Below are 24,129 nucleotides of genomic sequence, written 5' to 3' on the forward strand. Positions count from 1 at the left end.
ATTGAATTTGACGATAGACATTATTCAAGCTTGACGAGGCTCTAAGTCTCGTTATTATGGTACAAAAAGACTAATCTATTTGTAGACTAGACCGCCGAGGAACGCCAAGATCGAAGCGGTGCGATAACAGGCCCCACTAAAACTTTTCCTAGGCCCATGCGGAATTTCTTCAATACAACCTTGGTACCGTTGTATGGACGCCGCCAATATACTGAAAGCCCAAGGCTGGCGCGGTACAGGGCACTCACTTGACTCGGAAGGTCGTGGCCTTGCGAAACCCTTACTTGTCTCAAATAAGCAGGACCTACTGGGCATTGGTAAGAAAAAGAATCTGGTATCGGATCAATGGTGGATGCGAGCATTTGACGAGAGTCTAAAAGAATTAGGCACTGGGAACAAGGTAGAGATGAATGTTTACCTTTCTTTCCAACACACATAGCTGATTCGGTTCCTTTTAGACTACTCTACAATCCATCACAGAGAAAGGCGTCTCCCGAGGCGGACTATACGGCTTCTTCGTACGAGGCGAAGGTCTTCAAGGGACAATTGGCGCTGAGTCCACACTATCAGTATCTACAATAGAGTCCCTTGCATCATTCAATACCTCCGACCGCTCATCATCCGAACCTCCCTCTGCAACCTCATCCTCGGAATCTACCACCATGACGAAAAAAGCAAAGGTCAATAAACGTCGACTTGCCGCTAAAGATGACGCATTCCTCAAGAAGATGCCTAAAAAGTGCAAACTAAGCGACGCAGAAAACTATGAAATATGGCTCCCAAAGCTGCAAAAAACCCAGCGAAAACTTGCTACGCGTGACGCCGAGATGAACAGCGTGACACTTGAAGAGCAGCTGAAGCGCGTAGGCTGGGATGTACCGCCGGCTACGTTCAACGAGACTAAAAGACAGTTCATACTGCTGAAAAAGCACAAGCGCCAAGCCCTGTATCTGCAGAGAACTGTCGAGGAGGTCATCAAGCACGGCGACACACTGGGGAAGAAGATTGAGGAAGACAAAAAGGCTGCACCACCATTGCAATCTGCTTTGGCGGAATTACCGGCAAAGAAGCTTGAAAATTACAAGAAGCGTGCGTTAGAAAAGGGACTTAGTGTTGAGGCATATTACGAAGCGCGACAGAAGAAGAGGCGCGCTAAGAAGCGGCGACAGATGCGTGGCGACGGTTTTATATCGTTGGATGCCGAGGAAGAACAGGAAAGCAGCGATGACGATGGGAAAACGAAGAAGTCGTGGATAAAGGTTAATCGAGACAAGATACTTATGGAAATGGGCAAGAACCCGGCGACTGCGACAAAGGACGATAGAAAAGCTGCTGTCAGATATCTTAAGAGGCAGAATAAAGCCAAAAAGAAAGGACCAGAGAAGAAAGGGGCCAAGCAAAGACAAGGTGGACGCAATTAGGCTGACGTAACGTTGTCAATAGGAAATACTTTGTGCATTCAGCCAATAGTCCAGGTCTTTTCGACAAATCAACGGTGAATGATTATATGCAATGAGTACGTCTTCTCGTACAGATCATGTCGATGCCAGTACGCTTAGTTCATTGTGCGTTCAGCTCATCAGTACACGCTGCTCAACCTTTTTCCGCCTTTAGACGATCTCCCATGCGACTGCTCGACAGTGATTCCCTTCGCCCTCGCCCATTCCACAGCATCCGGGTTCATGTCAGTGCAGTCATTGAGCTTCAATAATCGCAACTCCCTCATACCTCCCACCAATGCCCTGACACTCACTCCCGTCACCTTCGTGTTAGACAAGTTCAACGACTCCAACCTTGGGAAGAGCTCAGGGAACTTGGTAAACTCACTATCCGACAGTCTACAACCCTCCAAACAAAGGTCTTGCAGTGAGCTCAACGCCGGTAGGCTCAGCAATTCCATGATCTTCGCACGCGTCTGCTTCACCGATAGATCGAAGTACGTTATACATTCCGGGATACCGAAGCGTGCGAGTTGTGGCGTAGGTCTCTCTACGGCGTGCATAGGCGCCGATTCCAAGCCGTTCAAGAGCTCACGCAGTCCTTCCCATGTACTACCAAGATCGAAGTGCGAGATTTCGATTTCGGTGAGACTTGCGACTCCGGTTGCTGGAACTTCGACAAGGGCCGGGTCGTGGACAATGACCTGGGCTTGCCATAACGCTGCGGGAGAGAGTTTTTGAATGCGTGTGAGCCCGATTTTACGGATGCTGTAGGGGAGTGGAACAGGATTTGCGATATATAGACGATCAAGGTTGAGACTTTCGAGTGAGGGAAGGAGGCTGAAGGATTCCGAAGGTAGTTGGCCAGCAAAGTGCGAGAGCGAGAGATGGGTCAAATTGGGGGCTCGAGTGAAGAGTGAACCCTGAAAGAAAAGTTAACTATCAGGCGATGTGATGCTCGAAGCAGAAGACTTACCAGGTGAAACTGCTCGATGTTTATAGTGTGTTTGAGACCGACATGTAAAGTGAGCTTCTTGAGATGTGGCATGTCGGATTGCCAGTCTGCAACTCTATCACCCGGAATGACATTGAAACATTCGAGGTTGACCAGGGTCGGCCGTCGACGAAGGATTTGCGTTATTGTGTTATTTGAAATGCCCATATCGGCTGACAAGACTAAGGTCTTGAGATTCTTCGCACACATTGTAGCTTCAAGGATAGACTCCCCAGCTCGAGAGCTAGGTCCTTGCAAGATGTTAATTGTTTCGAGCTGAGGGCATCTCGTTGCGATAGTCCGGAGGATATTCACATCGTCAACACGATGAATGATTACTTCAGTGACTTTTGAACGGGCCCTTTCGATACAATGTCGGAGGAAGCTAGCCTTGACCACTCGTTTTGCGTGGGAGAGATCAATTTTGGTCCACAGTGATTCGCGAGAGCCGATGAAACGGTACCAACTTCCTGACACTCTGAGGCAGTTTCTAGATCGAAGGGTCAACATGAAAGTAAACGAATAGCGAAGTTGACATACACCCTGTTTCTAAACGTCAGGTAGCCCAGAATCATCTCAGCCAGTTCAACTGGCAAAACAGTAAGCGGATCGTGGGATCTTGGTGGAGCTAGCTCATGCTGAAGTTTATCACGTTTAGCTTTCAGTAACTGCATTGGTTAGTTCTCATGTCCCGGTGATTCGGGGCGATGAGATACAATATAGTCCTTGTCCGACACGGGGACATTCCTTGCACCATAATGATAGATGTCCAAAGCAACACCAGGCTTTTCCATCTTTTGCAAAATCTGCCCAGTTCGAAGGAATCCCTACGACTCGTCAGCAGCTTTCAAGTGCGGACCACATGACCATACCTTGACATTCTTCTTATCTATCTTGATCATGTGCTGTGAATCTTGGAGTGCACGATTGAAATTTCCCAGCTTGACATACGTTGCCGACCGGAGGTCGAGCAAATCTACAGAACCAGTGATCGAGGCATTGATCCCTTCGGTGAACGCGTCCACTGCCTTTTGATATTCGTTTTGCTTGTAATACTGGATTCCTAACTCTTTATACTCCGTGACGGAAAGATTCTTCGGCATATTGATTCATTCACATGTATTGTCTCTCGTCAGTACCTGCAATTGTTGTAGATAGCCTCAATGTGTGAGTGTGAAAGGGTTCACGCGGAAGTTGATGTGTTGACCTAGAATGTCGAGGCTGCTGATTGGCCAGCCTTATTCTAGCGTCCCGAAACAAGCTCGACGCCAAAACATCGCGACGGGCCATGGGAGCTCTCTGATAAAGGTGCTCGCGCATCACCACACGACAGTCTCCGAGATGACAAGCATCGACGACCTATTCAAAAAGCCAAACGCGCCTGGGAAACGGAAAATCGAGCCCTTGACTGACCCTGAAAAGGTTTACAAATCTGCAAAGATCTCCGCAAATTCCGACGCCAAGCAACCACGAGCTTCAAGCGTGGAGGACGATGATGGCGAAGAAGCAGGACCCCAATTACCTCCGGAGAGTGAAGAGGAGGACTACGGGCCTGATGATGAAGAAGGAAGATTTTTCGGGAGTGGACTTGACGAAGGTACAAAAGATGCTATGGACTATCTCGACGAGCAAGACGGAGAGGAAACATTCATACCCGAGAAGATTGACAGTTCATGGCTGAAAAAGACGGCCTTAAACTTTGAGAAGAGAATAGCGAAGAACGCAGAGCTACGTGGGAAGTACGAGGAGGAGCCTCAGAAGTTCATGGGCTCGGAATCAGACCTGGACGATGATATCAAGGCGTTGTCGATACTTTCAGAGCATTCGGAGTTGTACGCCGAATTCGCGAAGCTAGGGAGTGCTGCAAAGCTGGTATCGCTTCTATCGCACGAGAATACAGACATTGCCATCGACGCAATAGAGATTATAAGCGAATTGACCGACGAAGACGTAGAAGCAGAACAAGAGCAATGGGACGCTCTGGTGGACGGGCTTATGGAGGCAGACATACTCGACCTGTTGACTCAGAATTTTGATCGCTTCGACGAGACGAACGATTCGGATCGTAGTGGAGTATATCATGCTCTAGGCGTCATCGAGCACCTTATTTCGAGGCCTAAGATGGCTGAGACAATAGGAGAAACTACAAAACTTTTGCCCTGGCTAGTTTCCAGGATACAAGTAAAAGAAGCAAGGCTAGGTCAAAACAAGCAATACGCAGCCGAGATACTCTCCATCATCCTACAATCCTCAGACTCAACCCGTAAACGCTTTCTCGAGCTTGATGGCGTGGATACTCTCCTCACTATACTTGCCGCCTACCGGAAAAGAGATCCCCAGAAAGACTCCGAAGAGGAGGAGTATGTTGAGAATCTCTTCGATGCACTAACATGCGTAGTTGACGAACCTGAAGGCAAAGCCAAATTTGTGGAAGCCGAAGGTGTAGAGCTATGCCTGATCATGCTCAAAGAAGGGAAGATGAGTAAAGCACGCGCTTTGACCGTTCTCGACCATGCCCTAGCCGATCGCACAGATACTAGTAGCATGAAAGCAGATGCTGCCGAAAATGCAAGACTCGACAGCACAGTGCCCGTCATGCAAGGCGGTGACGTATGCCAAAAACTCGTCGAAGCAGAAGGTCTCAAGCGCATCTTCAGCCTGTTCATGAAGAAGAACGACAGCTCGACGAACGAACATCTCTTGGGCATCTTTTCATCACTTCTCAAGTCACTTCCTGGTAGCTCGGCCCAGCGCATACGAACGCTCGCGAAATTTATGGAGAAAGATTACGAGAAAATATCCAAAACCATCGTTCTCCGTCGCGATTATGCAACTCGTCTTGCAGCAGTAGATCAGCGGATCAAACGGGAGCAAACCAACCTCGACTTGGCAGATCGCGAAGCCATGGAGGATGAATGGTTCTCGCGGAGACTTGATGCTGGACTATTCTGTCTCCAGACCGTTGATGTGATATTAGCCTGGCTAGTTGCAGAAGACGACGGTGCAAAGAAGAAGATCCAGGAGCTATTAGCAAAACGGAATGAGACGTTAGCTGACGTTAAGCGCACAATTCAGGGGCAGATAGATCAAATCCATGTGTCGGACAGGGCAGAAGAGGGCGCACTGAAAGATATGCTTCAGACTTTACTGTCCTTTCTGTGATTACAGACTCCAGATAGCTGGCTCCGTCAATCCACCAATTCCTCCTTCTCACACTTCTCAATCCAGGTCTCAATGACCTCGACCGTCCTCCCCAAGTCTGTCAAATACGGCGCATGCCCGGTAGCACTCTCATACACAGTCCACACCGCGCCTTCCTTCCCGGTAGTCTCATTGATCATCGCCTCCTGCAGCGGCAGTGGAATGATGTTATCCGCGAGGCACTTCAAATAAGCCGTCGCGACCTTCGCATACGGTGAATTCGTCAACGGGCTCATCTGCGGCGCCGCAGGCAACAGCGGCGGAAACGACGCAACTCGCTCGTCAGACGGCTGATTCATCGGGTCATTGTACAGAAATATCTCTGGGCGCAGGAGCTCCACCAGTCCGTTTTCCTCCGCCAAAGTCAGCACCTCCATATCTTCGGCCTCTATGTCATACGCTCAGGGGAGAAAAACACGTACGTGGATCTTGAAGCAGGCTAAGTCTTTCCCCTCTACCGCCGCATAATACTCGCCAAATCGCATTGATGCGCTCCCGCCCTTACACACCGCAAACGTAGTCATGTAGAGTATACCTAATACTCCTCCCTTCTGCCCCTTCGCCTTCCGCTCTCGCACCAGATACTCTAGCTTCGCAGCTTCGGTCGAGCTCGCGCCTCCAGCGCTGTGTGCTATCATCACGACGTACTTTCCTTGCGCGACGACCAAGTCGTCGAGGATTTGGGCGAGCAGGACGGCGTCGGTGGCGTTGGAAGGCAGACCGGACGCGGGCGCCGGGTTGGCGAATGTAGGGTTGGCCAAGGTGCCGGCGTTGGTATGTAAGGGATCAGACGAGGGGAGTTGGGGGGCGCTCACAGGGAATTTGGTGCGCAGGGTCGTGAGAAGGGTGGTGTAGTGTGCGGGGGAGTTGTACATGCCATGGGCGAAGAGGATTGTTGGGGTTGACGTCTTGCACGGTGATAGGGTTAGATAGGAAAGAGATTTTAAAACTACGAGGGATAATCGTATGAACTGAAACTCGCAACGTCAAGATATTGGGGGACGGATCTGCTGGTGCTGACTGCAAGAGACGCGGTTGAGATAGAGTTTGACTTCGGGGCACACTTGAAAGCCAACAGCTCAAATCCCTCCACGTGATCGAAAGCCGTGTGGTCGATAGCGTAGGAGCAACCACTTTTATCTACCCTACATAAATCATGTGCTAATTGGTCATTTGAGAACAGTGGACGCCTTACTCGACTAAAAATCAGAACACCACTCTCGGGTCCCAGCCCACTCGAAGAACCTTCGCCCACAGGAAACACATCGAGCTGAGCACATAGCACGCGCCAGTAAACAACACCACCGCCCAATAGTGCCCGCCAGCTGCCGTTACCAATGCTCCCGCAATCGGTACGCCTGTCAACGTTCCAAGACTGACGACACTGTAGCATGTCGCATAGTATCGTCCATAGTTCTGCGTCTCGCACAACTGCCCAACACAAACCGGCGTCAGACTAATATTGCTGCCACTGAACAAACCAAACATAGCGGCAAATGCGATTGTCAACCCCTTGACAGCAGCAGGTTTGTCATGCAAGACCGCGGCAGGCATCCAAAGCGCAAACGAGCTAACCACGCACAACGAGAGCGCGACCAGCATGCAATTGAACCGTCCAACTTTGTCGCTGAGCAGTCCTGGCGCCCATCGCCCGATACTTGAGGCTGCGTTCAATATCGCGATGAGCTGATAGCTGAAATCACGCGTCATGGTCCCGGTCGAGAGTGCAAACGTCGTGATGTATGCGATGGGAACGAACAGGCCCCACTCCATGAAATACACGCCTGTGGTCGTGAGGGCAAAGCTCAAGTCCCGGAAGATTCGAACGTCGGGCATGACGCTGCTGCCGGGTTTCGGGGGGAGACGACTCCTGATCAGGAGATTGGCCATGATACATGACACGAGGAAGATGAGAGCAAGCACGCGCGTTGCCCAAGCAAATCCGATTTCTGTGAATAGGCGTTGAAGCATCAACGGGTAAACGACGCCGCCGCAAGCACCACCGGTCGCGGCGAGTCCTGTGGCATTCCCTCGTTTCTTATTGAAGTAGTGTCCAATGGCCGAGATGGAAGGCGTAAATATCAGAGAGGAGCCAGCCCCGCCGAGCAAGCCGAAAGTGAGCATGAAATGCCAATACTCTAACATAGTTGTCAACATTAGACGAAACATCAAGGGGAGTGAGACGACATACGAGTCGAGAACGAGAAAAGCAACATAGAAAGCACGATGAGGACACTTCCGGAGAAGATTAACAATCGTGGACCTTTTGCATCGAATATTGGGCCGATCTGTATGCCACAGAAGAAGGAAAGGAATGTATAAACAGAAAATATCCAGCCAATTGCACTTTCGCTATATTCACTCAATTGATGCTCGAACAAATACGCCTGGAATACGCCCTGAGTATTCCTGCTCGTAGGTGAGTACAAGATGTGAGTGGAGGTTAGGATACACTCACATCATGCCAAAAGATGCAAACATGCCACAGAATGAACCAAAAACAACGAGCCATGCTCGCAGACCCCCTTCCGGGTATGTGATCTCATCATTAGGCCCGCCTACGACCTCATCTTCGCGAGTCATATCATGCGGTTCCTTGCTCCGTTCACTACTCATAGGTGCAGTACCATCGGTCGAATTTTCATTCTGTCTAGATATTCGGCTATCGCGAGAACGTGTTGGCTCGAGGTGTGTTGATGATGTCACCGGTATGCCACATGGGTCGAGGTGTCCGGGTCGGTCCTCTGAGTGTTCTAGTGTCATCAATGATCTCGTGCAGTGGGAGGGAGAATATAAATCGGAAATATGTGGATAACGATACGGGTTGATGTGGAATATCTATGACTGGGTGAACGGATCGCTCGTTGGCAGGCTGTCGATCAACGATGTTTGGTCGTGGGATTACAGCTACCTCCCAGGGTCAACCAGGCCTTCTCGTCCAGAGCAAACTATCCAATTGGTGAAGCAAGCAGATTTTACAGGAAAACGGCGGGGAATATATAATTATTGAGGGCCGCGATGTCGCCGAAGGCACCCTAAGCGACCCACCAGTTGCATGGATTAAGGATGCTAACACAGGTGTTGAGTAAAAGTTTGCCCGTATTAGTGGCAATGCCACCACTCGATCTTGGGCCCACTCCATCGCCATTGGCAGCCCTAACGTCGACGCTTTAACGTTATTGAAGGCTGCGTTGGTCATGACCTAGAGGCAGCGCGGTTCGCGGCGCTATCCGAAGGTTTCACACCCTGCGCCTTGTTGTCGAACTCGTCAATGTCCATGAGAAATCGAGAATGACGCGAACGCGGCGCGAGAGCGCATGCTTTCATAACCAGTAAAAATACAGGGTTAGTCCAATCTTTATCATGTCGTCTTACATAGCACATAGCTAGTGTTGCTCGCAAGAACGGAGATCGCTCCCAGGATAGGTTATGTAAATGCCATAGACCTGGTTCGAGTTTGAGAACTCATTCCCCATTTCTCCGGAACGATATGAAATAGAGTTGGTAAGTACTAATCAGTCGCAGCATCATGATTTAAGACCGAGACCGAGACCAAATGATGCCTGCTCTGCAGATTAGGCAACCAACAGAGTAGTCAAAGGCGAACTGGAGCCCTATGTGCGTACATGCCTCGAACCGCTTGATGACTTTACACGGGTCGACTATCATTCAGGAGTTGACTGCTGAGATACCATTGAGGTGATGATGATATGGTGGGTAGCAAGCTTCGCGGAGATAATGATTGCTAGATTACATGTCGGCGTGAAAAATAGATCGAGATGGGAAAAGCTTTGGGATTTGGGATCCTGGCGCGTGTACCGTCGGTAGCTTGACTAGTATGATAAACACCCCCCGTATGCGAATATTGTAGTATAGACACAAGCCCCCTATAACTAAGGTTATTCTTTTTTGTACATAATCCAATTCTAATTCAAGTGGGTTATGACTAACCGATCATAGGAGCTTATTTGCAGGTAGTATTTTAATAATACTATCGACTAATATTACTGTTGGACATAGCATTAACAAGCGTTTTGGAAGTTATGATAGTAAATGTATTAATCTACATCTGGGGAGTAGTTTCCACATTTTGCTTGAAAGTCCTTTGACCTGCCTAAAGACATATAGAGATCTAATAGCGAGATATATGAGAGGTTGCCCTGTATGTGGTAGTGCCGAGTCACTTAAGATTGATTTTGCGATAATGGTTCACGTATGTTTTATAAGTAGAATGATGAGATTCTATGTTGTCATGAGCTTTCGCATAGCCACCCATTTTACTGGCCTTATGCTTCGTAGATACTTATATTACAACATCTGCGTCAAGCCGCGTCACTGCAAATACCTGTCCATAAACCTCTCCACCGCCGCCAGCCCAACCTCCGCCTGACTCCCCTCGGCCTGAACCATAACATATCCATGAAACGCCCCTGGAATAATCACCACATCCGCCACCCCACCACACATCTGCCACTTCGCACTCATAAACACCGTATCATCCAACAAACAATCCTCCGTCCCACACGTAAACAATGCCGGTGGCAGTCTGCCCCTATACCTCCCCCAATCCACATACAGCGGACTCACCGCCGGATCCCGCAACCCAGCAGCATCCCTAACCCCCGGCAAAAACGCGTCCCGGAACCGCATGACCGCCTCCTCATCGAGCACCAGTGGCGACTCCTTCCGGAAAAGCCCCACCGACGGCGTGCCCCCAGCATCGAAACACCCAAAATGCAACACCAACCCCCTGAGCGCAAACCCACTGAACCGCGCATCCGCATGCCCTAGCAAATGCGCCGCTACAAGCGCACTCAAATGCGCGCCTGCGCTCTCGCCGCCCACAAAGCACAGCCGCGCACCACCGCCCCCGAGCCGGGTGTCCGCCTCCGCATGTTCAATTAGCCACTCCGCCGCGTCGAAGCAGTCCTCCGGTGCTGCGGGGAAGGTGTGCTCGGGCGCGCAACGGTAGCCGACGGAGACGACGACGACGGCGTTAGTGGTGGCTATGGCCTGGAGGACGGAGTCATGCGAGCGTTCGTGGCCGAGGACCCAGCCGCCGCCGTGAATGTGCATGAAGATGCCCCTGATTGGGGTGCGTGCTGTGGGTTCCGGGTGGAAGACGGCGCAGGGGATAGAGCGGTTGGAGTCACGGGATGGAATGTCGAGGGAAGCTGCGGAGGTGAGTTTTGTGAGAGGGGGGAAGGCTGTTTGGCCGGCGTCACGCATGGTGCGGTATTTGGCGGCGCCGACCTTCGGGGAAGATGGTGAGCTGTCGGTGTTTTAGGGGGGAAGGACCGGGTGGGATACGTACGGTCCACCAATTTGGGATGTCTTTGGTTATGGCCATGAGGTTGTCGTTGAATGCGGTGACGGCGGGGGGGATGGCGGCTGGGTCGAAGACATCTGGGTTGATGTTGACTGCTTGTGAGTGTGTGGAGGTTGCCATGTTTGTTTGTTGTTGTGTTGCGTGGGAATATTATTTGTAGTGTTTGATTGGGATGATGGTAGATTCTAATGTCTATGCTGCAGAGATAGAAAGGGAACCCTGGTCATCTTGATAAAGGTGCCATCGAGTCTTAAGCTCGGCAGAAGTGAGTCCTGGTCCGGATGCGACTCGATGTCGGCAGTTCAGAGCTTCCCCTCTTCACAGTGGGGCATCATGTGCTTAGCGCTAGAAGTGCTGAAGTAGCCGTAGAATACGAACACCAGATGTAATGGATTAAGACGTAGATTCAGTCTCTATATGGCCTCTACATGAGGATGTCTCTACAACTCAAGATCACTAGATCGTACTTACCTATGTGTCTGCTTTCAACGAAAGACAGTCCCTAAATATCATATAGAAAGTCTCATATTCTATCTAAATTTAATAGTTTGACTACTCTTCCTTTACATCTCTATCTTCGCCGCCTCTACTACCGCTTCTACTACCGCTTCTACATCCATCTTGCTAGACTCCCTACACAACTCAACCACAACAGCGAGATAACATCCTAGATTTCGTCCTATACCCTGTATCTCTTCTCTTCTGTAGCATCTATTTTATGATGTCGAGTTTGCCCACAGCACTGTTACATGTCAAAGGTATTAGGAGGCTAGCACATGTCATATCCTCAATACGGACGCGTGTAGCTAGAGTTATTGTGTACGACCAAAGAGGAGGCAGGTTAGGGGCGTACAACACGTCATGTGTTGCTGTTTGCGAATCATGGGTGGATATAGAGAACTTCATGGGTAGTGGAGTTATAGTGCCAGTTTTCTGGGTGTAAAGTTTATGTAGATTGTACATAGCACACTTCACACAGCGAAATTGTTTCTACTAAATACCATCCAGATAAAGGTTCTTAGATTAATTTGTAGAAGCTTCCATTATGATTCGGACTTCAGTTCCGGGTATTAGCTCGCCATCCGCTTCTTTAACTCCTCGAATCCGATCATTCATAGGAGCCCGCCTGTCCCGCCCCCTATTCTCCAATGCCCCCAAATATGCCACTATAACGTCCTTATGCCCCGGCCTTCATAAACCAATCACTATCTGCATCGAAGCTAAAATTCGTAATATTAAACTCATTCCCACCATTTCCACCGACAGCTCCAGCATCCGGTAGCAACCCACTCTCCGGACCCGCGCTTGCCCCCTGCTGCCCGACCATCATGCCGCCCTCCATACTGACCGGCAGGCGCGGCACGTTGAAAAAGTCAAACACATCCAGATACTCAAACTCCTGCGGCTGCGGGGTGCGTGCAGGTGTGACGGACGGCAGACGGGACATGCCACCGGAGGCGCCGCTCGCGCGCGGCTGGCGCGAGATGAGGAAATCAAGATCGTAGGCGCAGCGGCGCATGTCAGCCAGGATGCGTACAGTGGAGGGCGTGGGACGTTCACCCTCTGCGGTTGGCGGAGCGCGTTGCGAGTCGGAGTATTCCTCGAGGACGCGGGTGAGCAGAGTGGCGTACCGCTCGGCGACGCGCCAGTACTGACCGAGGTAGTTCAGGGTTTCGACTAGGGCGTGAATAGAAGGATTCACATTCTGAGAGATGGTGCTGCCATGCACAAGGAGGACGCGTGCTGCGACCCAGAGGGAGAAGGCAAATGGCGGGCCGAGCGTGGAGAGGAGAGTGGTGGATTTGAGGTAGTTGACCAGGGCAGTGATGTTCTCGACGGCGGAGAGACAGCGCTGAGATGCAGAGTAAGAGGGCGTGAAGATCGGAGAGCGGGTTGTGGGGTAAGCCGCGGAGGAGTGTAAACGGATGATTGTGCTGTTGGTGGTCAGTCGAATGTCAGATGTGATGGATGGAGTGTCATTGGTGGAAGATTCTTCAGCAGTGGAGTTATACTCACGTGTTATAGGCAGCATGCAACATGATCCATCCAGTGTTGACGATTTTGTTACCGGCGCCGTTGAAGATACGAGCGACATTACCGTACTCATGCGGAAGGCTATGCTTCCATTCGGCCAATGCTTTATCGAGTTCTCGGTACTCAGCCTGCCATTTCTCCACGTCAGATAAAGAGCCGATATCCACAGGCTTTTTCAGAAATTGGTGTATTCGAGACAGCAGCCCAATAACTTCGATATAGTACGAAAACGATCCCATATTTTCTGGCTTTTCCATGGAGTAATCTGTTCTCTCAATCGTCCGGAACCATCGCGTGTCGACAGGCTGATTACGATTGAAGATATCATCTCGACATGGTAGTTTTCGATCAATCTCCCTCTCATCCAGAGCAAATTCAAAAGCCGTGGCAGCCGTCGCATACCGATCTAGTAAGTAGATCATCCAGAATAGCCGTCTTCGGGATTCTTCTTCGATCCAATCTTTTGGCTCTGGCAGAACCATAGCTCTCAGGGTATAAATTGATGGAAATTGCGGCGACACCATGGAAGAAGTAGTCTCAACTGCAAGTCCAAGTTGCACGACAGCCCGGGTGATCAACGCGAGAAGATTCCAGCCTGGCGGACCGTTTGAGAAACCAACAAGATCCAACGCAAGAATGACCATGGCCTGCAGCGCCTTGACGGAGCTGTTTTCAAGTCCGTACAGGAGGACTTTCTGCTTTGATAGTTCATGATACCTGTCTCTTGCGCCTTGCGTCAGTCGGGCGTCAGTGGAGAACCTGAGGGTGGTCGCAACAATGGCGTGGAGCAGGATGCGATCCCCATCATCAAGGGAAGATGACGAGGCCCCGAAAAGAGAGTCGAGAGTGGATCTCCGATGAAGGATTGGACACCACGTGTTTATATGCTTGAAATACAGATCTGCAAGAGCGTATAGTAGGTCATATGGCGGAAAATCGCCCTCATGCATGACTGGCGCGGATGGCGGAGCATTCGCCAGATTCAAGCTTGGAGATTCCAAAGGCGGATTCGTATGTGAGTAAACATCTCGTGCCGGTGTCGGCAAACCATTTGATGGCTCATGCTGTATGTGCTGCTGCTGCTGGTATCCATTGTGCTGGGGCTGATGTCTAGCATATTCATTTATCATGGAGTGATTGGGTGCAAAAGTAGAGGGTTTCTGCAAGAACAATGCCGTCTCGGGCCTGGGTATATGTGTTTGTAGTATGGACGGACTGCGAAACAGCGGGCCATCGTGGGACAACGGAGATGACTGGGCATTGTTGACAACATGATTGCTGAGCTGTGAGATTGTAGTCTGCTGCTGATGGATCAGGTCCTCCAGACGATCTGCATATTGGAAGTCAGTCTGATAATTGGAGTATGTATGTATAGCACAAGGATCGGACCATCAATACTGCCGATGGATATAATGAGCATTTTAAAATGCGGAGTATCGATGCATCCATCAAACAATTGACCCGACAAGCGAGGCCAGAGAGATGTGACACATACCTAGTCTTGCCTCGAGTTCACGGCCATAGCCAGCACGCAGACCAGGTTTCTTCCTCTCTTTGTATTCACACACTTGGGTATTCTTGACGCACCAGCCACAGCTGGGTTGACCTCGATCACCTGATACAGCGGATTAATTGAGTGTTCTGCAGCATGTGAGAAGAACCCGCGCACATTTCACTTTCCGCTGCTTGCAAAGTTCACACGAGACTGACATTGGCCTCTTTCGCTTCCGCGAGCCATCCTCGCCGTCCTCTCCCGAGTCGTGCCCACTCCACTGGTCTTCCTGATCGTCGTTGTTTGGCGAGACATTGTGGTGTCCGGAGCTGGGACTGGTGCTCTGGAAGGAGGAGGGATGGCGCGGTGCGGAGGATGAAACACTCATGGCGGCCAGGTCCTTTTCTTTTGGGACTGGCATTGGCATTTGCATTGGCATTGGCATTGGCATTGGCAAGGCGCATCCATCAGCGTCAGCATCGGCACCGGCATGGGCGTCAGCAGCACAAGGCTGGCCTGGCTTGCAACAAAGCCGTGAATGCGCGGTGCGGTGCGGTGCGGTGCAGTGCGTTACCGTGCAGTGGTCAGTAAGTGAGTGAGTGAGTAAGAGAATGTAGAGGGAGAGAGTTCGGTTCAGAGTGTTGCGAGGGATCCACCACCAGCGACGTCGCTCTATTAAAGGCCGAGCCGAGGAGCAGGTGGGGAAGGCACCACCCTAAGCTAAAAGCCTTCTAGAAGGTCTCGTGGCTGCCCACGTACCGGCCCAACCCCGCCAAAATAGCGCGGCACCCACTGCCAACACCGCTAACAAGTGCCCCTCTTCCGGCTCTTCCGGGGGACCATTCCGAGGCCTCAATTAGTTTGACTTTGGCTGCCCGTCAGCGCCACATCTGTACCTATCATATCGTATCAATCGTTGTCTGTCGTTCGGCTGCCACATGCACCACACGTGTTTACTAACTGGTTATCATCTCATACTACTAAAGTTACGATACTCCCGCCTGTTGACGTCGCCGCAAGATGAACCGAAGCCTTTGTCCGCCCGTCGCTGCTCCCCCGATCCTATACAAAAGCACGACAACGCCCTCCAATACCATCCTCACGCCGTACAATTCCTCCGCCACTCTACGATTCCACCCCAGTCTCTCCGCCCGATCCGCCGCAATATAAACCCGTAAACACTTCCCTTCACCCGCTGCCCGTCCTTCTCGTCCTTCAACTACGCGTCATCTCGTTTTCGCGCCACGTCCCCAGATCCACTGCCTCCAGGTTTCAATATATCGATCTATCTCAAATCCCTGGATACCCGCCCTGCCACAATCCTGGCACATTGCCTGAATCGGATCAATGGCGCGCTCCTTTCCGACCATCAAGCATGTCCGCACTTTCCTCATCCAGGGCGTCGGCTCCGGGGGCGACTATCACAACGTCAAGGGCGGCCATTGGCTGATTGACTCCAAGATCTCCACTCCAATGTCTAGTTATGAGGAGTATCGCAAGTCGCGCACGAGCTGGGGCATCAATGTCCTGGGCTCGTTCTGCGTCGAACTGGAGGCTTCGGATGGCACCAAGGGCTTCGCAACGGGCTTCGGGGGCCCGCCGGCCTGTTGGCTGGTAGCAGAGCATTTCGAGAGGTTTCTGCTTGGAGCCGGTATGGCCAAAACCTAGACGCCATGCTCTGAATGAGACACACTTCTGACATATCTGCAGACCCCCGCGACACAAACCACCTCTTCGAGCAGATGTACCGTGGCTCAATGTTCTACGGCCGCAAAGGCCTGCCCGTTGCCGTCATCTCCGTTATTGACCTCGCCCTCTGGGACCTACTCGGCAAGATCCGCAACGAACCCGTATACAAACTCATCGGCGGCGCAACGCGTACGCGTCTCGACTTCTACTGCACTGGGCCTGAGCCCACAGCCGCGCAATCCATGGGATTCTTCGGCGCCAAGGTGCCCCTGCCCTACTCCCCTGGCGAAGGATTTGCGGGCATGAAGAAGAACGTAGAATTCCTGCGCGCACATCGAGAAGCTGTAGGACCGGATTTTCCTATCATGGTCGACTGTTACATGAGTCTGAACGTGTCGTATACGATCGAGGTTGTGGAGCGGTGCAAGGATCTCAATATCAACTGGTGGGAGGAGTGTTTGTCGCCCGATGACACGGACGGCTTCGAGCAGATTAAGCGTGCACATCCAACTGTAAAGTTTACCACAGGCGAACACGAGTATTCGCGATATGGCTTCAGGAAGCTGATTGAGGGCCGCAATCTGGACATCCTACAGCCTGACGTCATGTGGGTAGGTGGTATGACAGAATTGCTCAAGGTCGCAGCAATGGCAGCAGCATACGATATTCCGGTCGTGCCCCACGCCTCGGGTCCGTACTCGTATCACTTCGTCGTGAGTCAGGCGAACTCGCCGTTCCAAGAGTACCTGGCAAACAGCCCAGATGGGAAGAGCGTACTGCCTGTGTTCGGCAATTTGTTCACCAACGAGCCGATCCCGACAAAGGGGTATCTGGACGTTAGTGAGCTAGACAAGCCTGGCTTCGGTCTGGAGATCAATCCACAAGCACGCTTGATAAACGCTGCCGGCATCCTCAGCCCCGCTCCTCAGAAGGCACTTAAGCCAGCACAAGAGACTGAAGAGTCGAGACCTGAGGGCATCAATGGTGATGTAACTTCACGACCCGCTACGAATGGCATTTCATAAGATCCGCATATTGGCCATCTCTTTCCATTCTTTGCACATATTACGACTGGACGATTTATGAGAATTGGGTCGCTTAATGACGCGGCGGAACATACATTCATGAACATAGAACAACATTACCCATAGCCAAAGAGATTCATGTCAGCAAGCCATTCCCATCATGCATTCAAGATCTACACTTACGTTCTCCTTTAATGACTCCACTGTGGCTCCCATGTCAATACTCGTAGCCTTAGAAAAGCTTACAACATACATCCAACCTATTGTGTATATTCCAAGAAAGGAGGTACGAGTATATATCTTGTTGCGGGTCAGTCGAGGTGTTATTCGCAGCGACCACGTAAGCTTGCGATCGGCGTTGGTATGCAGGCTTGAACGCTGCTGGGAACTGATGGTGGAAAGTAAAACGCCGCATAGTCTCGTATCATGTCGTAGTGCAGGTTTCATTTTTCATACTTGCCCTGTTCCTGCCACAAACATGTCACAACATAAGTCGAGCTCGAATGTGTTGGATTCGGCTGTTGATACACTGAAATACAAATTATCGTGGTCTCGTTGATTTTTTTCTTCTTCGAGCTTGACCATCCACCAGGGCGCGTCACCGCGCTCGAAATGGGCTTTCGCTTGCTGCCGTATACGAGTCGAGACTCAGCAGGCTCGTAAAATACAACCCGAAGAATCTCACGACCACATCTATGTATCCGTTTCCTCCTCCACCCAGTGTGCGTCCCGCGCCGCCAGTTCCCGGCATACGTGCGCCGAATGACCACCCAGATGAGCCGGTCTGGCTGCGCGATGTGCCTGCTCCTGCACCTCCGAGCGTATGGCCTTTGCTCTGGAACGACGTAGACGACTGTGCAGGGCCTTTTGCGGAATCTGAGGATGCGGACATCACTGCGTTTCGGAGTGCAGATGGGTTGGCGCCGCGAATGGTTTCGATGACAGAAGAGCGTTTGAGGATGAGAAAGGTAGGCATGCTATATTCATTATCAGTCCGGGAGCTTCATGTATATCGAAGCGATTCGTGAGGATAACATACGCTGACACACCATACTTCTGCGCGATGCCCGGTTGTGCATCAACGTCGACTTTGGCGAAGATGATCCGACCAGGCTTCGTCTCGGAGGCAGCTAGCTGGTTGAAGGTTGGAGCGATAGCTGATCATATTGTCAGAAATGGTATCCATGTAGTTAACTGCATACCAATGTTCTAGTGGTGCTGTATGAACTTTGCGTACTTTTGCAAGGTCCACACCATGTGGCGTGGAAGTCAACGATTACGTATGTATTGGACTTGAGGAGGGTTTCGAATTGTGCGCTTGAATTTATGACTGTAGGAGATGACATATCTGTGAGATATAGTTGATACAACAGATCAAGGTTGGAAGGTCAAGGCCAAGCTGAAAGATCACCTTTATGGCATACATGCTCAGTGAAGGCCGAACTGGCCTTATGTGAAGCGGAGTTATCTCCGATTATAGTCACGTGATAATCACTCTGAGCTTCGTCTTGCAGCTATCACATTAGCACCTTGAGATCTGATAGCTCATTCTGAGTAACATAGCAGAGCAGCGAGCCTTTGTTCGAGCGGAAGGTCATAAGCAGCAGATCAGAGTCTTGATCTCCATCAATTTGAAATAGGTGAGAGGCAGCTGGTATCCTTTGTCAGGAGTTTAGGCCAAGGCTCAAGCAATTGATGGCATTTTGCCCTTAGCGCATATCATGGCGGGGTCACCCCCGGCCGAGCATCAGGGTCCCAGATGAGCTGAAACCAGACGATAACAGAGGACATAGTCTTCACTCTAAGCTGTCAGGAGGAGTTCACATCCATGGGACATAACCAATTGTCAAGTGACAGACTTAAAAACAGTCTCAGATTAACCAGGCAGCCGTGGCGAGATGCAGTCGACTTATTGGATGCAGCAGGCAGAGGGGCAAATGAAGATGCACAGCCAGGTTGTCACGCTAGTTAACGTCAGGGAGCTCCTACTCCAATAAACACTGAGCGGTCTTCGCTCTTCTCACCGCATAGCGACCTGACGTCTAACCTGTTACTTCAAATACTTCACACGTCTCATCTACATACCAATCGCACCAAAGTAACCTGTATACATCATGGAAGGGTTGGCCAAGGCGACCGCTGGCGTCAAGAACATAATCATTGGCGAAAGTGCCACTGTGCCCTCTACAGACGAGCTGACAGAGCTCCGCGAAAAATACGAAAAAACTGGTCAGGGCCATGTTTTTACCTTCTACGACGAGCTCGATGCTACTGGCAAAACTAGCCTTTACGAGCAGCTAGCCAATTTCGATCCTGAATATATCAATGATATCACAGAGACAGCCTTACACCCTCCGAAGACCGAAGATGTAGTCGCTCCCAAGCTCGAACCTCTACCAGATGCCGCCACATCTTCCATCCTTGACTCCAAAGCAGAAGATCTTGAGAACTGGTTCCAGTCAGGCTTGGACCTAGTAGCGGAAAATAAGGTTGCAGTTGTCTTGATGGCTGGAGGCCAGGGAACAAGGCTTGGTAGCTCTGCACCGAAAGGGTGCTTCGATATCGGCCTTATCACCAAGAAATCCCTGTTCCAGCTTCAGGCGGAAAGGATTCTGAAGGTACAGCAATTAGCCGCCCAGAAGCACTGCAAAAATGAAGGTGAGGTGATCGTTCCGTGGTACGTCATGACGAGTGGGCCGACACGAAAACCAACTGAGGAATACTTCAAAAATGCTACCAAAACTGTCAAAGTAAATGGAGCGTATAAAACAGTTCCCAACCCTTACTTTGGTCTAAAGGAAGAGAACGTCGTCTTCTTTGAGCAAGGTGTACTGCCTTGCATCTCGAATGAGGGCAAGATCATCTTGGAAAGCAAATCGAAGGTTGCAGTGGCTCCCGACGGCAATGGAGGTCTCTATCAAGCTCTCATAACTTCTGGTGTCGTGGCAGACATGAAGAAGCGTGCTGTCAAGCATATTCATGCTTATTGCGTTGACAATTGTTTGGTCAAGGTCGCAGACCCAGTTTTCATCGGCTTCGCTGCTTCGAAAAACGTCGACGTCGCCACCAAAGTCGTCCGTAAGCGCAACGCCAAAGAGTCAGTAGGTCTTATTATCCAGAAGGATGGTAAGCCAGACGTAGTCGAATACTCTGAGATAGATGCCGAAACAGCAGAGGCCAAGGACTCACACAACTCCCAACTACTTAAGTTTCGAGCGGCCAACATTGTCAACCACTACTACTCGTATGACTTCCTTGAGAGCATTCCTGAGTGGGTTCGCAAGCTGCCACACCACATCGCACGCAAGAAGATTCCCTACACTGACTTGGAGAGCGGTAACTCTGTTAAGCCAGAGAAGCCTAACGGTATAAAGCTGGAACAATTTGTGTTTGATTGCTTTCCCTTCCTAGCGATGGAGAAATTTGCTTGTATGGAAGTCAAGCGTGAAGATGAATTTTCACCCCTAAAGAACGCTCGTGGGACAGGCGAAGACGACCCAGACACAAGCAAAAGGGACATCGAGCAACAGGGCAAGAGATGGATTCAGGCCACTGGCATCACGGTGACCTATAAAGATGACAATGAACATGCAGGCATCGAGGTCTCACCACTGATTAGCTATGTGAGTCAATCCCTTATCGGAAACAAGAACGAGAGACTGACTTTGGCTAGGGCGGAGAGGGTCTTAATTTCCTCAAACAACGTACAATCCAGGCTCCTGCCGTGATCGAATGGGAAGTCGAGGAGAAGTAGGTCACTATCAACCTACTGGACCAGGACCTTACTCAGATTATTTGGTCATGACTCTCAATTACAATCCTTCGACAAGGTTGTTTGGCGAAAGGTTTAGACCTTACAAACAGCCTAGTGAAAGAGTGTATACTTCATAGCTTCCATGACCTGCGAGAAATTGAACGAGATATAGTAGTACTGGTAGACATGGCAATGCAGCTTTGTTATAGGTTGAACAAGGGCTGTTAACAGATCTGCATATTGTTTCCGGTCAGTGACCTGGATATCCGCATGCGTCTCTTGACGCTACTCACGTTATGAACTTAGACATAACCAACAGCATGGATCAATCTATCACAACCTTATGGCGACATCCATGGAGCAACTCGAGGGCAGTATCCTCCCGTGCTCGTGCTATGAGAGTGTACATGCCGTTACTAACAAAGTTATTGCTTGTGTGCCGTACAGGTGTACTAGCACGATTGGCTCACTAGCACGATTGGCTCGTTATTTGCAGGATGCATGCAAGACACTCAAATAGGATAATTTCTCCACCCGTCTCCACAGAGAAGCATTCATTCCTCTCGTAATACTTTACCTAATCACTCACACTTGAATACCACGCTTCAAAACTAGGAGTGATGAGACTTTCTAATGGAACTTGTCTGATTTGATAACGGAGGCTAGAACCTCACTGCCTGCTGAGAGATAATTAGGCCTCCGCACAAACATAAGTTTATTGTGCGCTAGCCCTTTCAGACATGCCTTTGCCATGGCATCCAACGAGTTCCGATACCAGCCTTTGGAGAGTAATCGTCATGTAAGGCTCCTGTCGTTTCGTACTCCTTTGAAGGAAGAGTTTAAGAAAAATGTCTGGAGATGAAATGATTAACTACTACCTCGTAGAGTGCCCTGAACCTGACAAGCCCGAGCTCATCGAGGTGACTCTTGAGTGTAATTGGATTTTCGACCTAGTTCACGTTACGCTCGAAGATGAACCTGTATTCGAAGCCGTGTCATACACTTGGGGATCAGCTAATTGAATCGTCCGACTGCGCATAGTAAGGGGCACTTCCCTGGCCAATACCGGGTTCTACATACAGGATTAACCTTCATTTGAGCAATCAGAAGCCGGGTTCTTATGGATCGATCAAGTTTGTATGAACCAGGTTGACCACGAATAGCGTTCGATGCACGTCGCTCTTATGGGAGAGCTACACAGCAAATCTCATTGCACAATTATCTACATGGAGTCCTACCATCCTACGTCTCACGTTCCAACGAAATCTTTTACCAAACTACGGAAACTTATACGGAAAGTGCATGGCTTGGTAGCTACTAACGATAGCAGGGATAGTCTGCCTGCATTAATGCAAACAGTATCCAGTTTGTCTCAGCCTGGTCAGCTTCTAGATAGTGAGGAAAGTATCAGAGAATATAGCAAGGGAGCGTTTGCTCTCGGTTCCTAATTATGGTTTTCTAGAAGCTGGGTCGTTCAGGAGGCAGTCATGTCTCCCGTTGTCCTCTTCGCACGCGGCACGGTATCGCCACGCCATCGACTTCAGCATATCACCATACACTATCAAGGTTTTCTATGCCGCATTTTCTCGATGTTTAAATGGCAATAGCCCTCAGATCTCCTTCAGAAGCTCACAATATGCGCGCATCAGCCTCATGCTGAACATCCGCACCTCTTACAAAAGATCACAATGCGGATCTTCGCGAATTTTCGTCATGTACGACAAATGAATTCAAAATTTCGCAAACACTTCCGAGTTCGACGTGACTAACCCCCACAGCAAGGTCAATGCATTTCTAGGGTTGCGTACGCCATAGATTCACATACCTGACTACACGCGTTCCGTCGAATAGACCTAATCAAGCTTTGTCAAGTCACTCATTGATGAATCACGTTCGCTCCAGGCACTGGGGCTGGTATACAGGTTTAGGTCGTCCCAGTCTGCGGATAAATCTAGTGGTCTACCTTCGTGGGCGCCAAACTTGCTTGACGAACGAAAGCTAAACGTATTATTCCATCTGCCGCTAGCGATACCACAGTGCAGGCAAGGAGATATGTAGCCGTGCTGCATGGATCGACTGTGCCGGTACTGTTGAGAAAAAGGGGAAGGTTCCGAGGAGTGGAGGTTCATAGAGGACTGCTACGTCGAGGGCATCATGCACGGAGAGGCTGTTGATTGGGACGAGAGCGACGCAGATGAAATTATGCTTGTTTGAAAGATTCAAGAAGGGCTGATGTAAGACGCAGGAATAATCAAGAAGACTCAGGTGCCATATGTATTGCAACCAAGTCAGGACATTAGACTGCGTTCTGGAGTGTTGGTGCTGGGTCAATAGGGATAATATGAGAATATACTGTTTTCCACCAGTTATGGGTCTACATAATTTAACGACATCACAGAAACGTATCTTTCGATGCATTCTCATTCCATCGGCCGGGGTCATATCTTGCTCTCTCTCGTGAATACTTATGATCCTGTATGAATGCAGCGAGCAGGGATAAACTGCGTAACTCTATAGTCGTGAGGAAGCCACGCGGCCCAGAACCAAGAATCGAACCTATAGGGATTGGGTCTACTCATGAGAGCAGATGAGGTCTGACAGTGTAACATTCTGCTGAATATATGTACCCCGATAAGGTCTACGGTATTGTAGCATAGAATTATAGACATACATAGATATGTCATATAGAAATCATTAGCCACTTTTTTATCAGGTCAGATATAACAGGGAGTTTCACTGCACGGACTACATGGTTCATTGGTCATATTATCTATGCAATGTCCGTGTCACACTCCAAGTTAGAATACTCCTAGACATGTTAGAACACTTTTACAATCATGCACAGGTAAAGATTCCTTTACGCTTCGCGTAACAAACTTAGGCCGTCACAACATCTCGTGAGTATTGACAACAGCGACTAGATTTCGTCATCATGATGGGTCTATTGGGCGTCTACTATCTATACAGTTTTGGATGAATTCGTTTGCGGACTTAATGTTTGGCTTTCAAGTAAAGACGATACTTGACGTCGACAGAGCCTACAACTAACTAATATAGCTGGCAATGTACCCACCTGCCTGAGCAATTCGGTACATTCTCAGTAATGCTTAGCATAAGACAGCAGCACTGTCGATCGGAGGGACATCTACCACAATGTTCCATTATAGACCGT

At 50.0% G+C, this 24,129-nt stretch overlaps 11 protein-coding genes across 11 annotated transcripts; 4 read left to right on the forward strand and 7 right to left on the reverse strand.

Annotated features, from left to right (window-relative positions):
- Nucleotides 1–193: 193 nt before the first annotated feature.
- EJ05DRAFT_505328 (uncharacterized protein) lies at nt 194–1,421 on the forward strand (the record flags this gene model as incomplete). The annotated part of the gene is made up of 2 exons (XM_033747693.1): nt 194–400; nt 459–1,421. The coding sequence occupies 2 exons, from the start codon at nt 194–196 to the stop codon at nt 1,419–1,421; spliced, it is 1,170 nt and encodes a 389-aa protein (XP_033595586.1).
- A 158-nt stretch (nt 1,422–1,579) lies between these two features.
- On the reverse strand, nt 1,580–3,536 carry EJ05DRAFT_505329 (RNI-like protein; the record flags this gene model as incomplete). The annotated part of the gene is made up of 5 exons (XM_033747694.1): nt 1,580–2,362; nt 2,416–2,923; nt 2,974–3,101; nt 3,150–3,260; nt 3,306–3,536. The coding sequence occupies 5 exons, from the start codon at nt 3,534–3,536 to the stop codon at nt 1,580–1,582; spliced, it is 1,761 nt and encodes a 586-aa protein (XP_033595587.1).
- Nucleotides 3,537–3,730: 194 nt separating this feature from the next.
- EJ05DRAFT_470611 (DUF1716 domain protein) lies at nt 3,731–5,595 on the forward strand (the record flags this gene model as incomplete). The annotated part of the gene is made up of 2 exons (XM_033742946.1): nt 3,731–4,972; nt 5,036–5,595. Exons 1-2 carry the CDS (start codon nt 3,775–3,777, stop codon nt 5,593–5,595), a joined length of 1,758 nt encoding a protein of 585 aa, XP_033595588.1. The 5' UTR covers nt 3,731–3,774.
- Nucleotides 5,596–5,815: 220 nt separating this feature from the next.
- Nucleotides 5,816–6,674, reverse strand: EJ05DRAFT_226506 (uncharacterized protein). The gene has a single exon (XM_033739940.1). It carries the CDS (start codon nt 6,507–6,509, stop codon nt 6,036–6,038), a length of 474 nt encoding a protein of 157 aa, XP_033595589.1. The 5' UTR covers nt 6,510–6,674; the 3' UTR covers nt 5,816–6,035.
- Nucleotides 6,675–6,840: 166 nt separating this feature from the next.
- EJ05DRAFT_445449 (MFS general substrate transporter) lies at nt 6,841–8,217 on the reverse strand (the record flags this gene model as incomplete). Its single annotated transcript, XM_033742180.1, has 3 exons — nt 6,841–7,772; nt 7,826–8,043; nt 8,093–8,217. The coding sequence occupies 3 exons, from the start codon at nt 8,215–8,217 to the stop codon at nt 6,841–6,843; spliced, it is 1,275 nt and encodes a 424-aa protein (XP_033595590.1).
- A 1,658-nt stretch (nt 8,218–9,875) lies between these two features.
- On the reverse strand, nt 9,876–11,212 carry EJ05DRAFT_480653 (alpha/beta-hydrolase). Its single transcript, XM_033744904.1, has 2 exons — nt 10,949–11,212; nt 9,876–10,887 (listed from the first exon to the last, which is right to left on the reverse strand). The coding sequence occupies exons 1-2, from the start codon at nt 11,081–11,083 to the stop codon at nt 9,967–9,969; spliced, it is 1,056 nt and encodes a 351-aa protein (XP_033595591.1). The 5' UTR covers nt 11,084–11,212; the 3' UTR covers nt 9,876–9,966.
- A 928-nt stretch (nt 11,213–12,140) lies between these two features.
- EJ05DRAFT_445496 (uncharacterized protein) lies at nt 12,141–14,709 on the reverse strand (the record flags this gene model as incomplete). Its single annotated transcript, XM_033742182.1, has 4 exons — nt 12,141–12,897; nt 12,980–14,327; nt 14,493–14,612; nt 14,667–14,709. 4 exons carry the CDS (start codon nt 14,707–14,709, stop codon nt 12,141–12,143), a joined length of 2,268 nt encoding a protein of 755 aa, XP_033595592.1.
- Nucleotides 14,710–15,752: 1,043 nt separating this feature from the next.
- On the forward strand, nt 15,753–17,425 carry EJ05DRAFT_226675 (enolase C-terminal domain-like protein). The gene is made up of 2 exons (XM_033739941.1): nt 15,753–16,140; nt 16,200–17,425. The coding sequence occupies exons 1-2, from the start codon at nt 15,837–15,839 to the stop codon at nt 17,201–17,203; spliced, it is 1,308 nt and encodes a 435-aa protein (XP_033595593.1). The 5' UTR covers nt 15,753–15,836; the 3' UTR covers nt 17,204–17,425.
- EJ05DRAFT_226795 (uncharacterized protein) lies at nt 17,283–17,781 on the reverse strand. The gene is made up of 2 exons (XM_033739942.1): nt 17,400–17,781; nt 17,283–17,343 (listed from the first exon to the last, which is right to left on the reverse strand). Exons 1-2 carry the CDS (start codon nt 17,648–17,650, stop codon nt 17,340–17,342), a joined length of 255 nt encoding a protein of 84 aa, XP_033595594.1. The 5' UTR covers nt 17,651–17,781; the 3' UTR covers nt 17,283–17,339.
- Nucleotides 17,782–17,801: 20 nt separating this feature from the next.
- On the reverse strand, nt 17,802–18,549 carry EJ05DRAFT_490358 (thioredoxin-domain-containing protein; the record flags this gene model as incomplete). The annotated part of the gene is made up of 3 exons (XM_033745870.1): nt 17,802–18,180; nt 18,243–18,360; nt 18,441–18,549. 3 exons carry the CDS (start codon nt 18,547–18,549, stop codon nt 17,802–17,804), a joined length of 606 nt encoding a protein of 201 aa, XP_033595595.1.
- Nucleotides 18,550–19,317: 768 nt separating this feature from the next.
- EJ05DRAFT_445377 (UTP-glucose-1-phosphate uridylyltransferase) lies at nt 19,318–20,957 on the forward strand (the record flags this gene model as incomplete). The annotated part of the gene is made up of 2 exons (XM_033742175.1): nt 19,318–20,826; nt 20,877–20,957. The coding sequence occupies 2 exons, from the start codon at nt 19,318–19,320 to the stop codon at nt 20,955–20,957; spliced, it is 1,590 nt and encodes a 529-aa protein (XP_033595596.1).
- Between the last annotated feature and the right edge of the window lie 3,172 nt (nt 20,958–24,129).

Source organism: Pseudovirgaria hyperparasitica (genome assembly GCF_010093815.1).
Source record: "Pseudovirgaria hyperparasitica strain CBS 121739 unplaced genomic scaffold EJ05scaffold_22, whole genome shotgun sequence".
In the NCBI taxonomy this organism is placed as follows: domain Eukaryota; kingdom Fungi; phylum Ascomycota; class Dothideomycetes; order Acrospermales; family Acrospermaceae; genus Pseudovirgaria; species Pseudovirgaria hyperparasitica.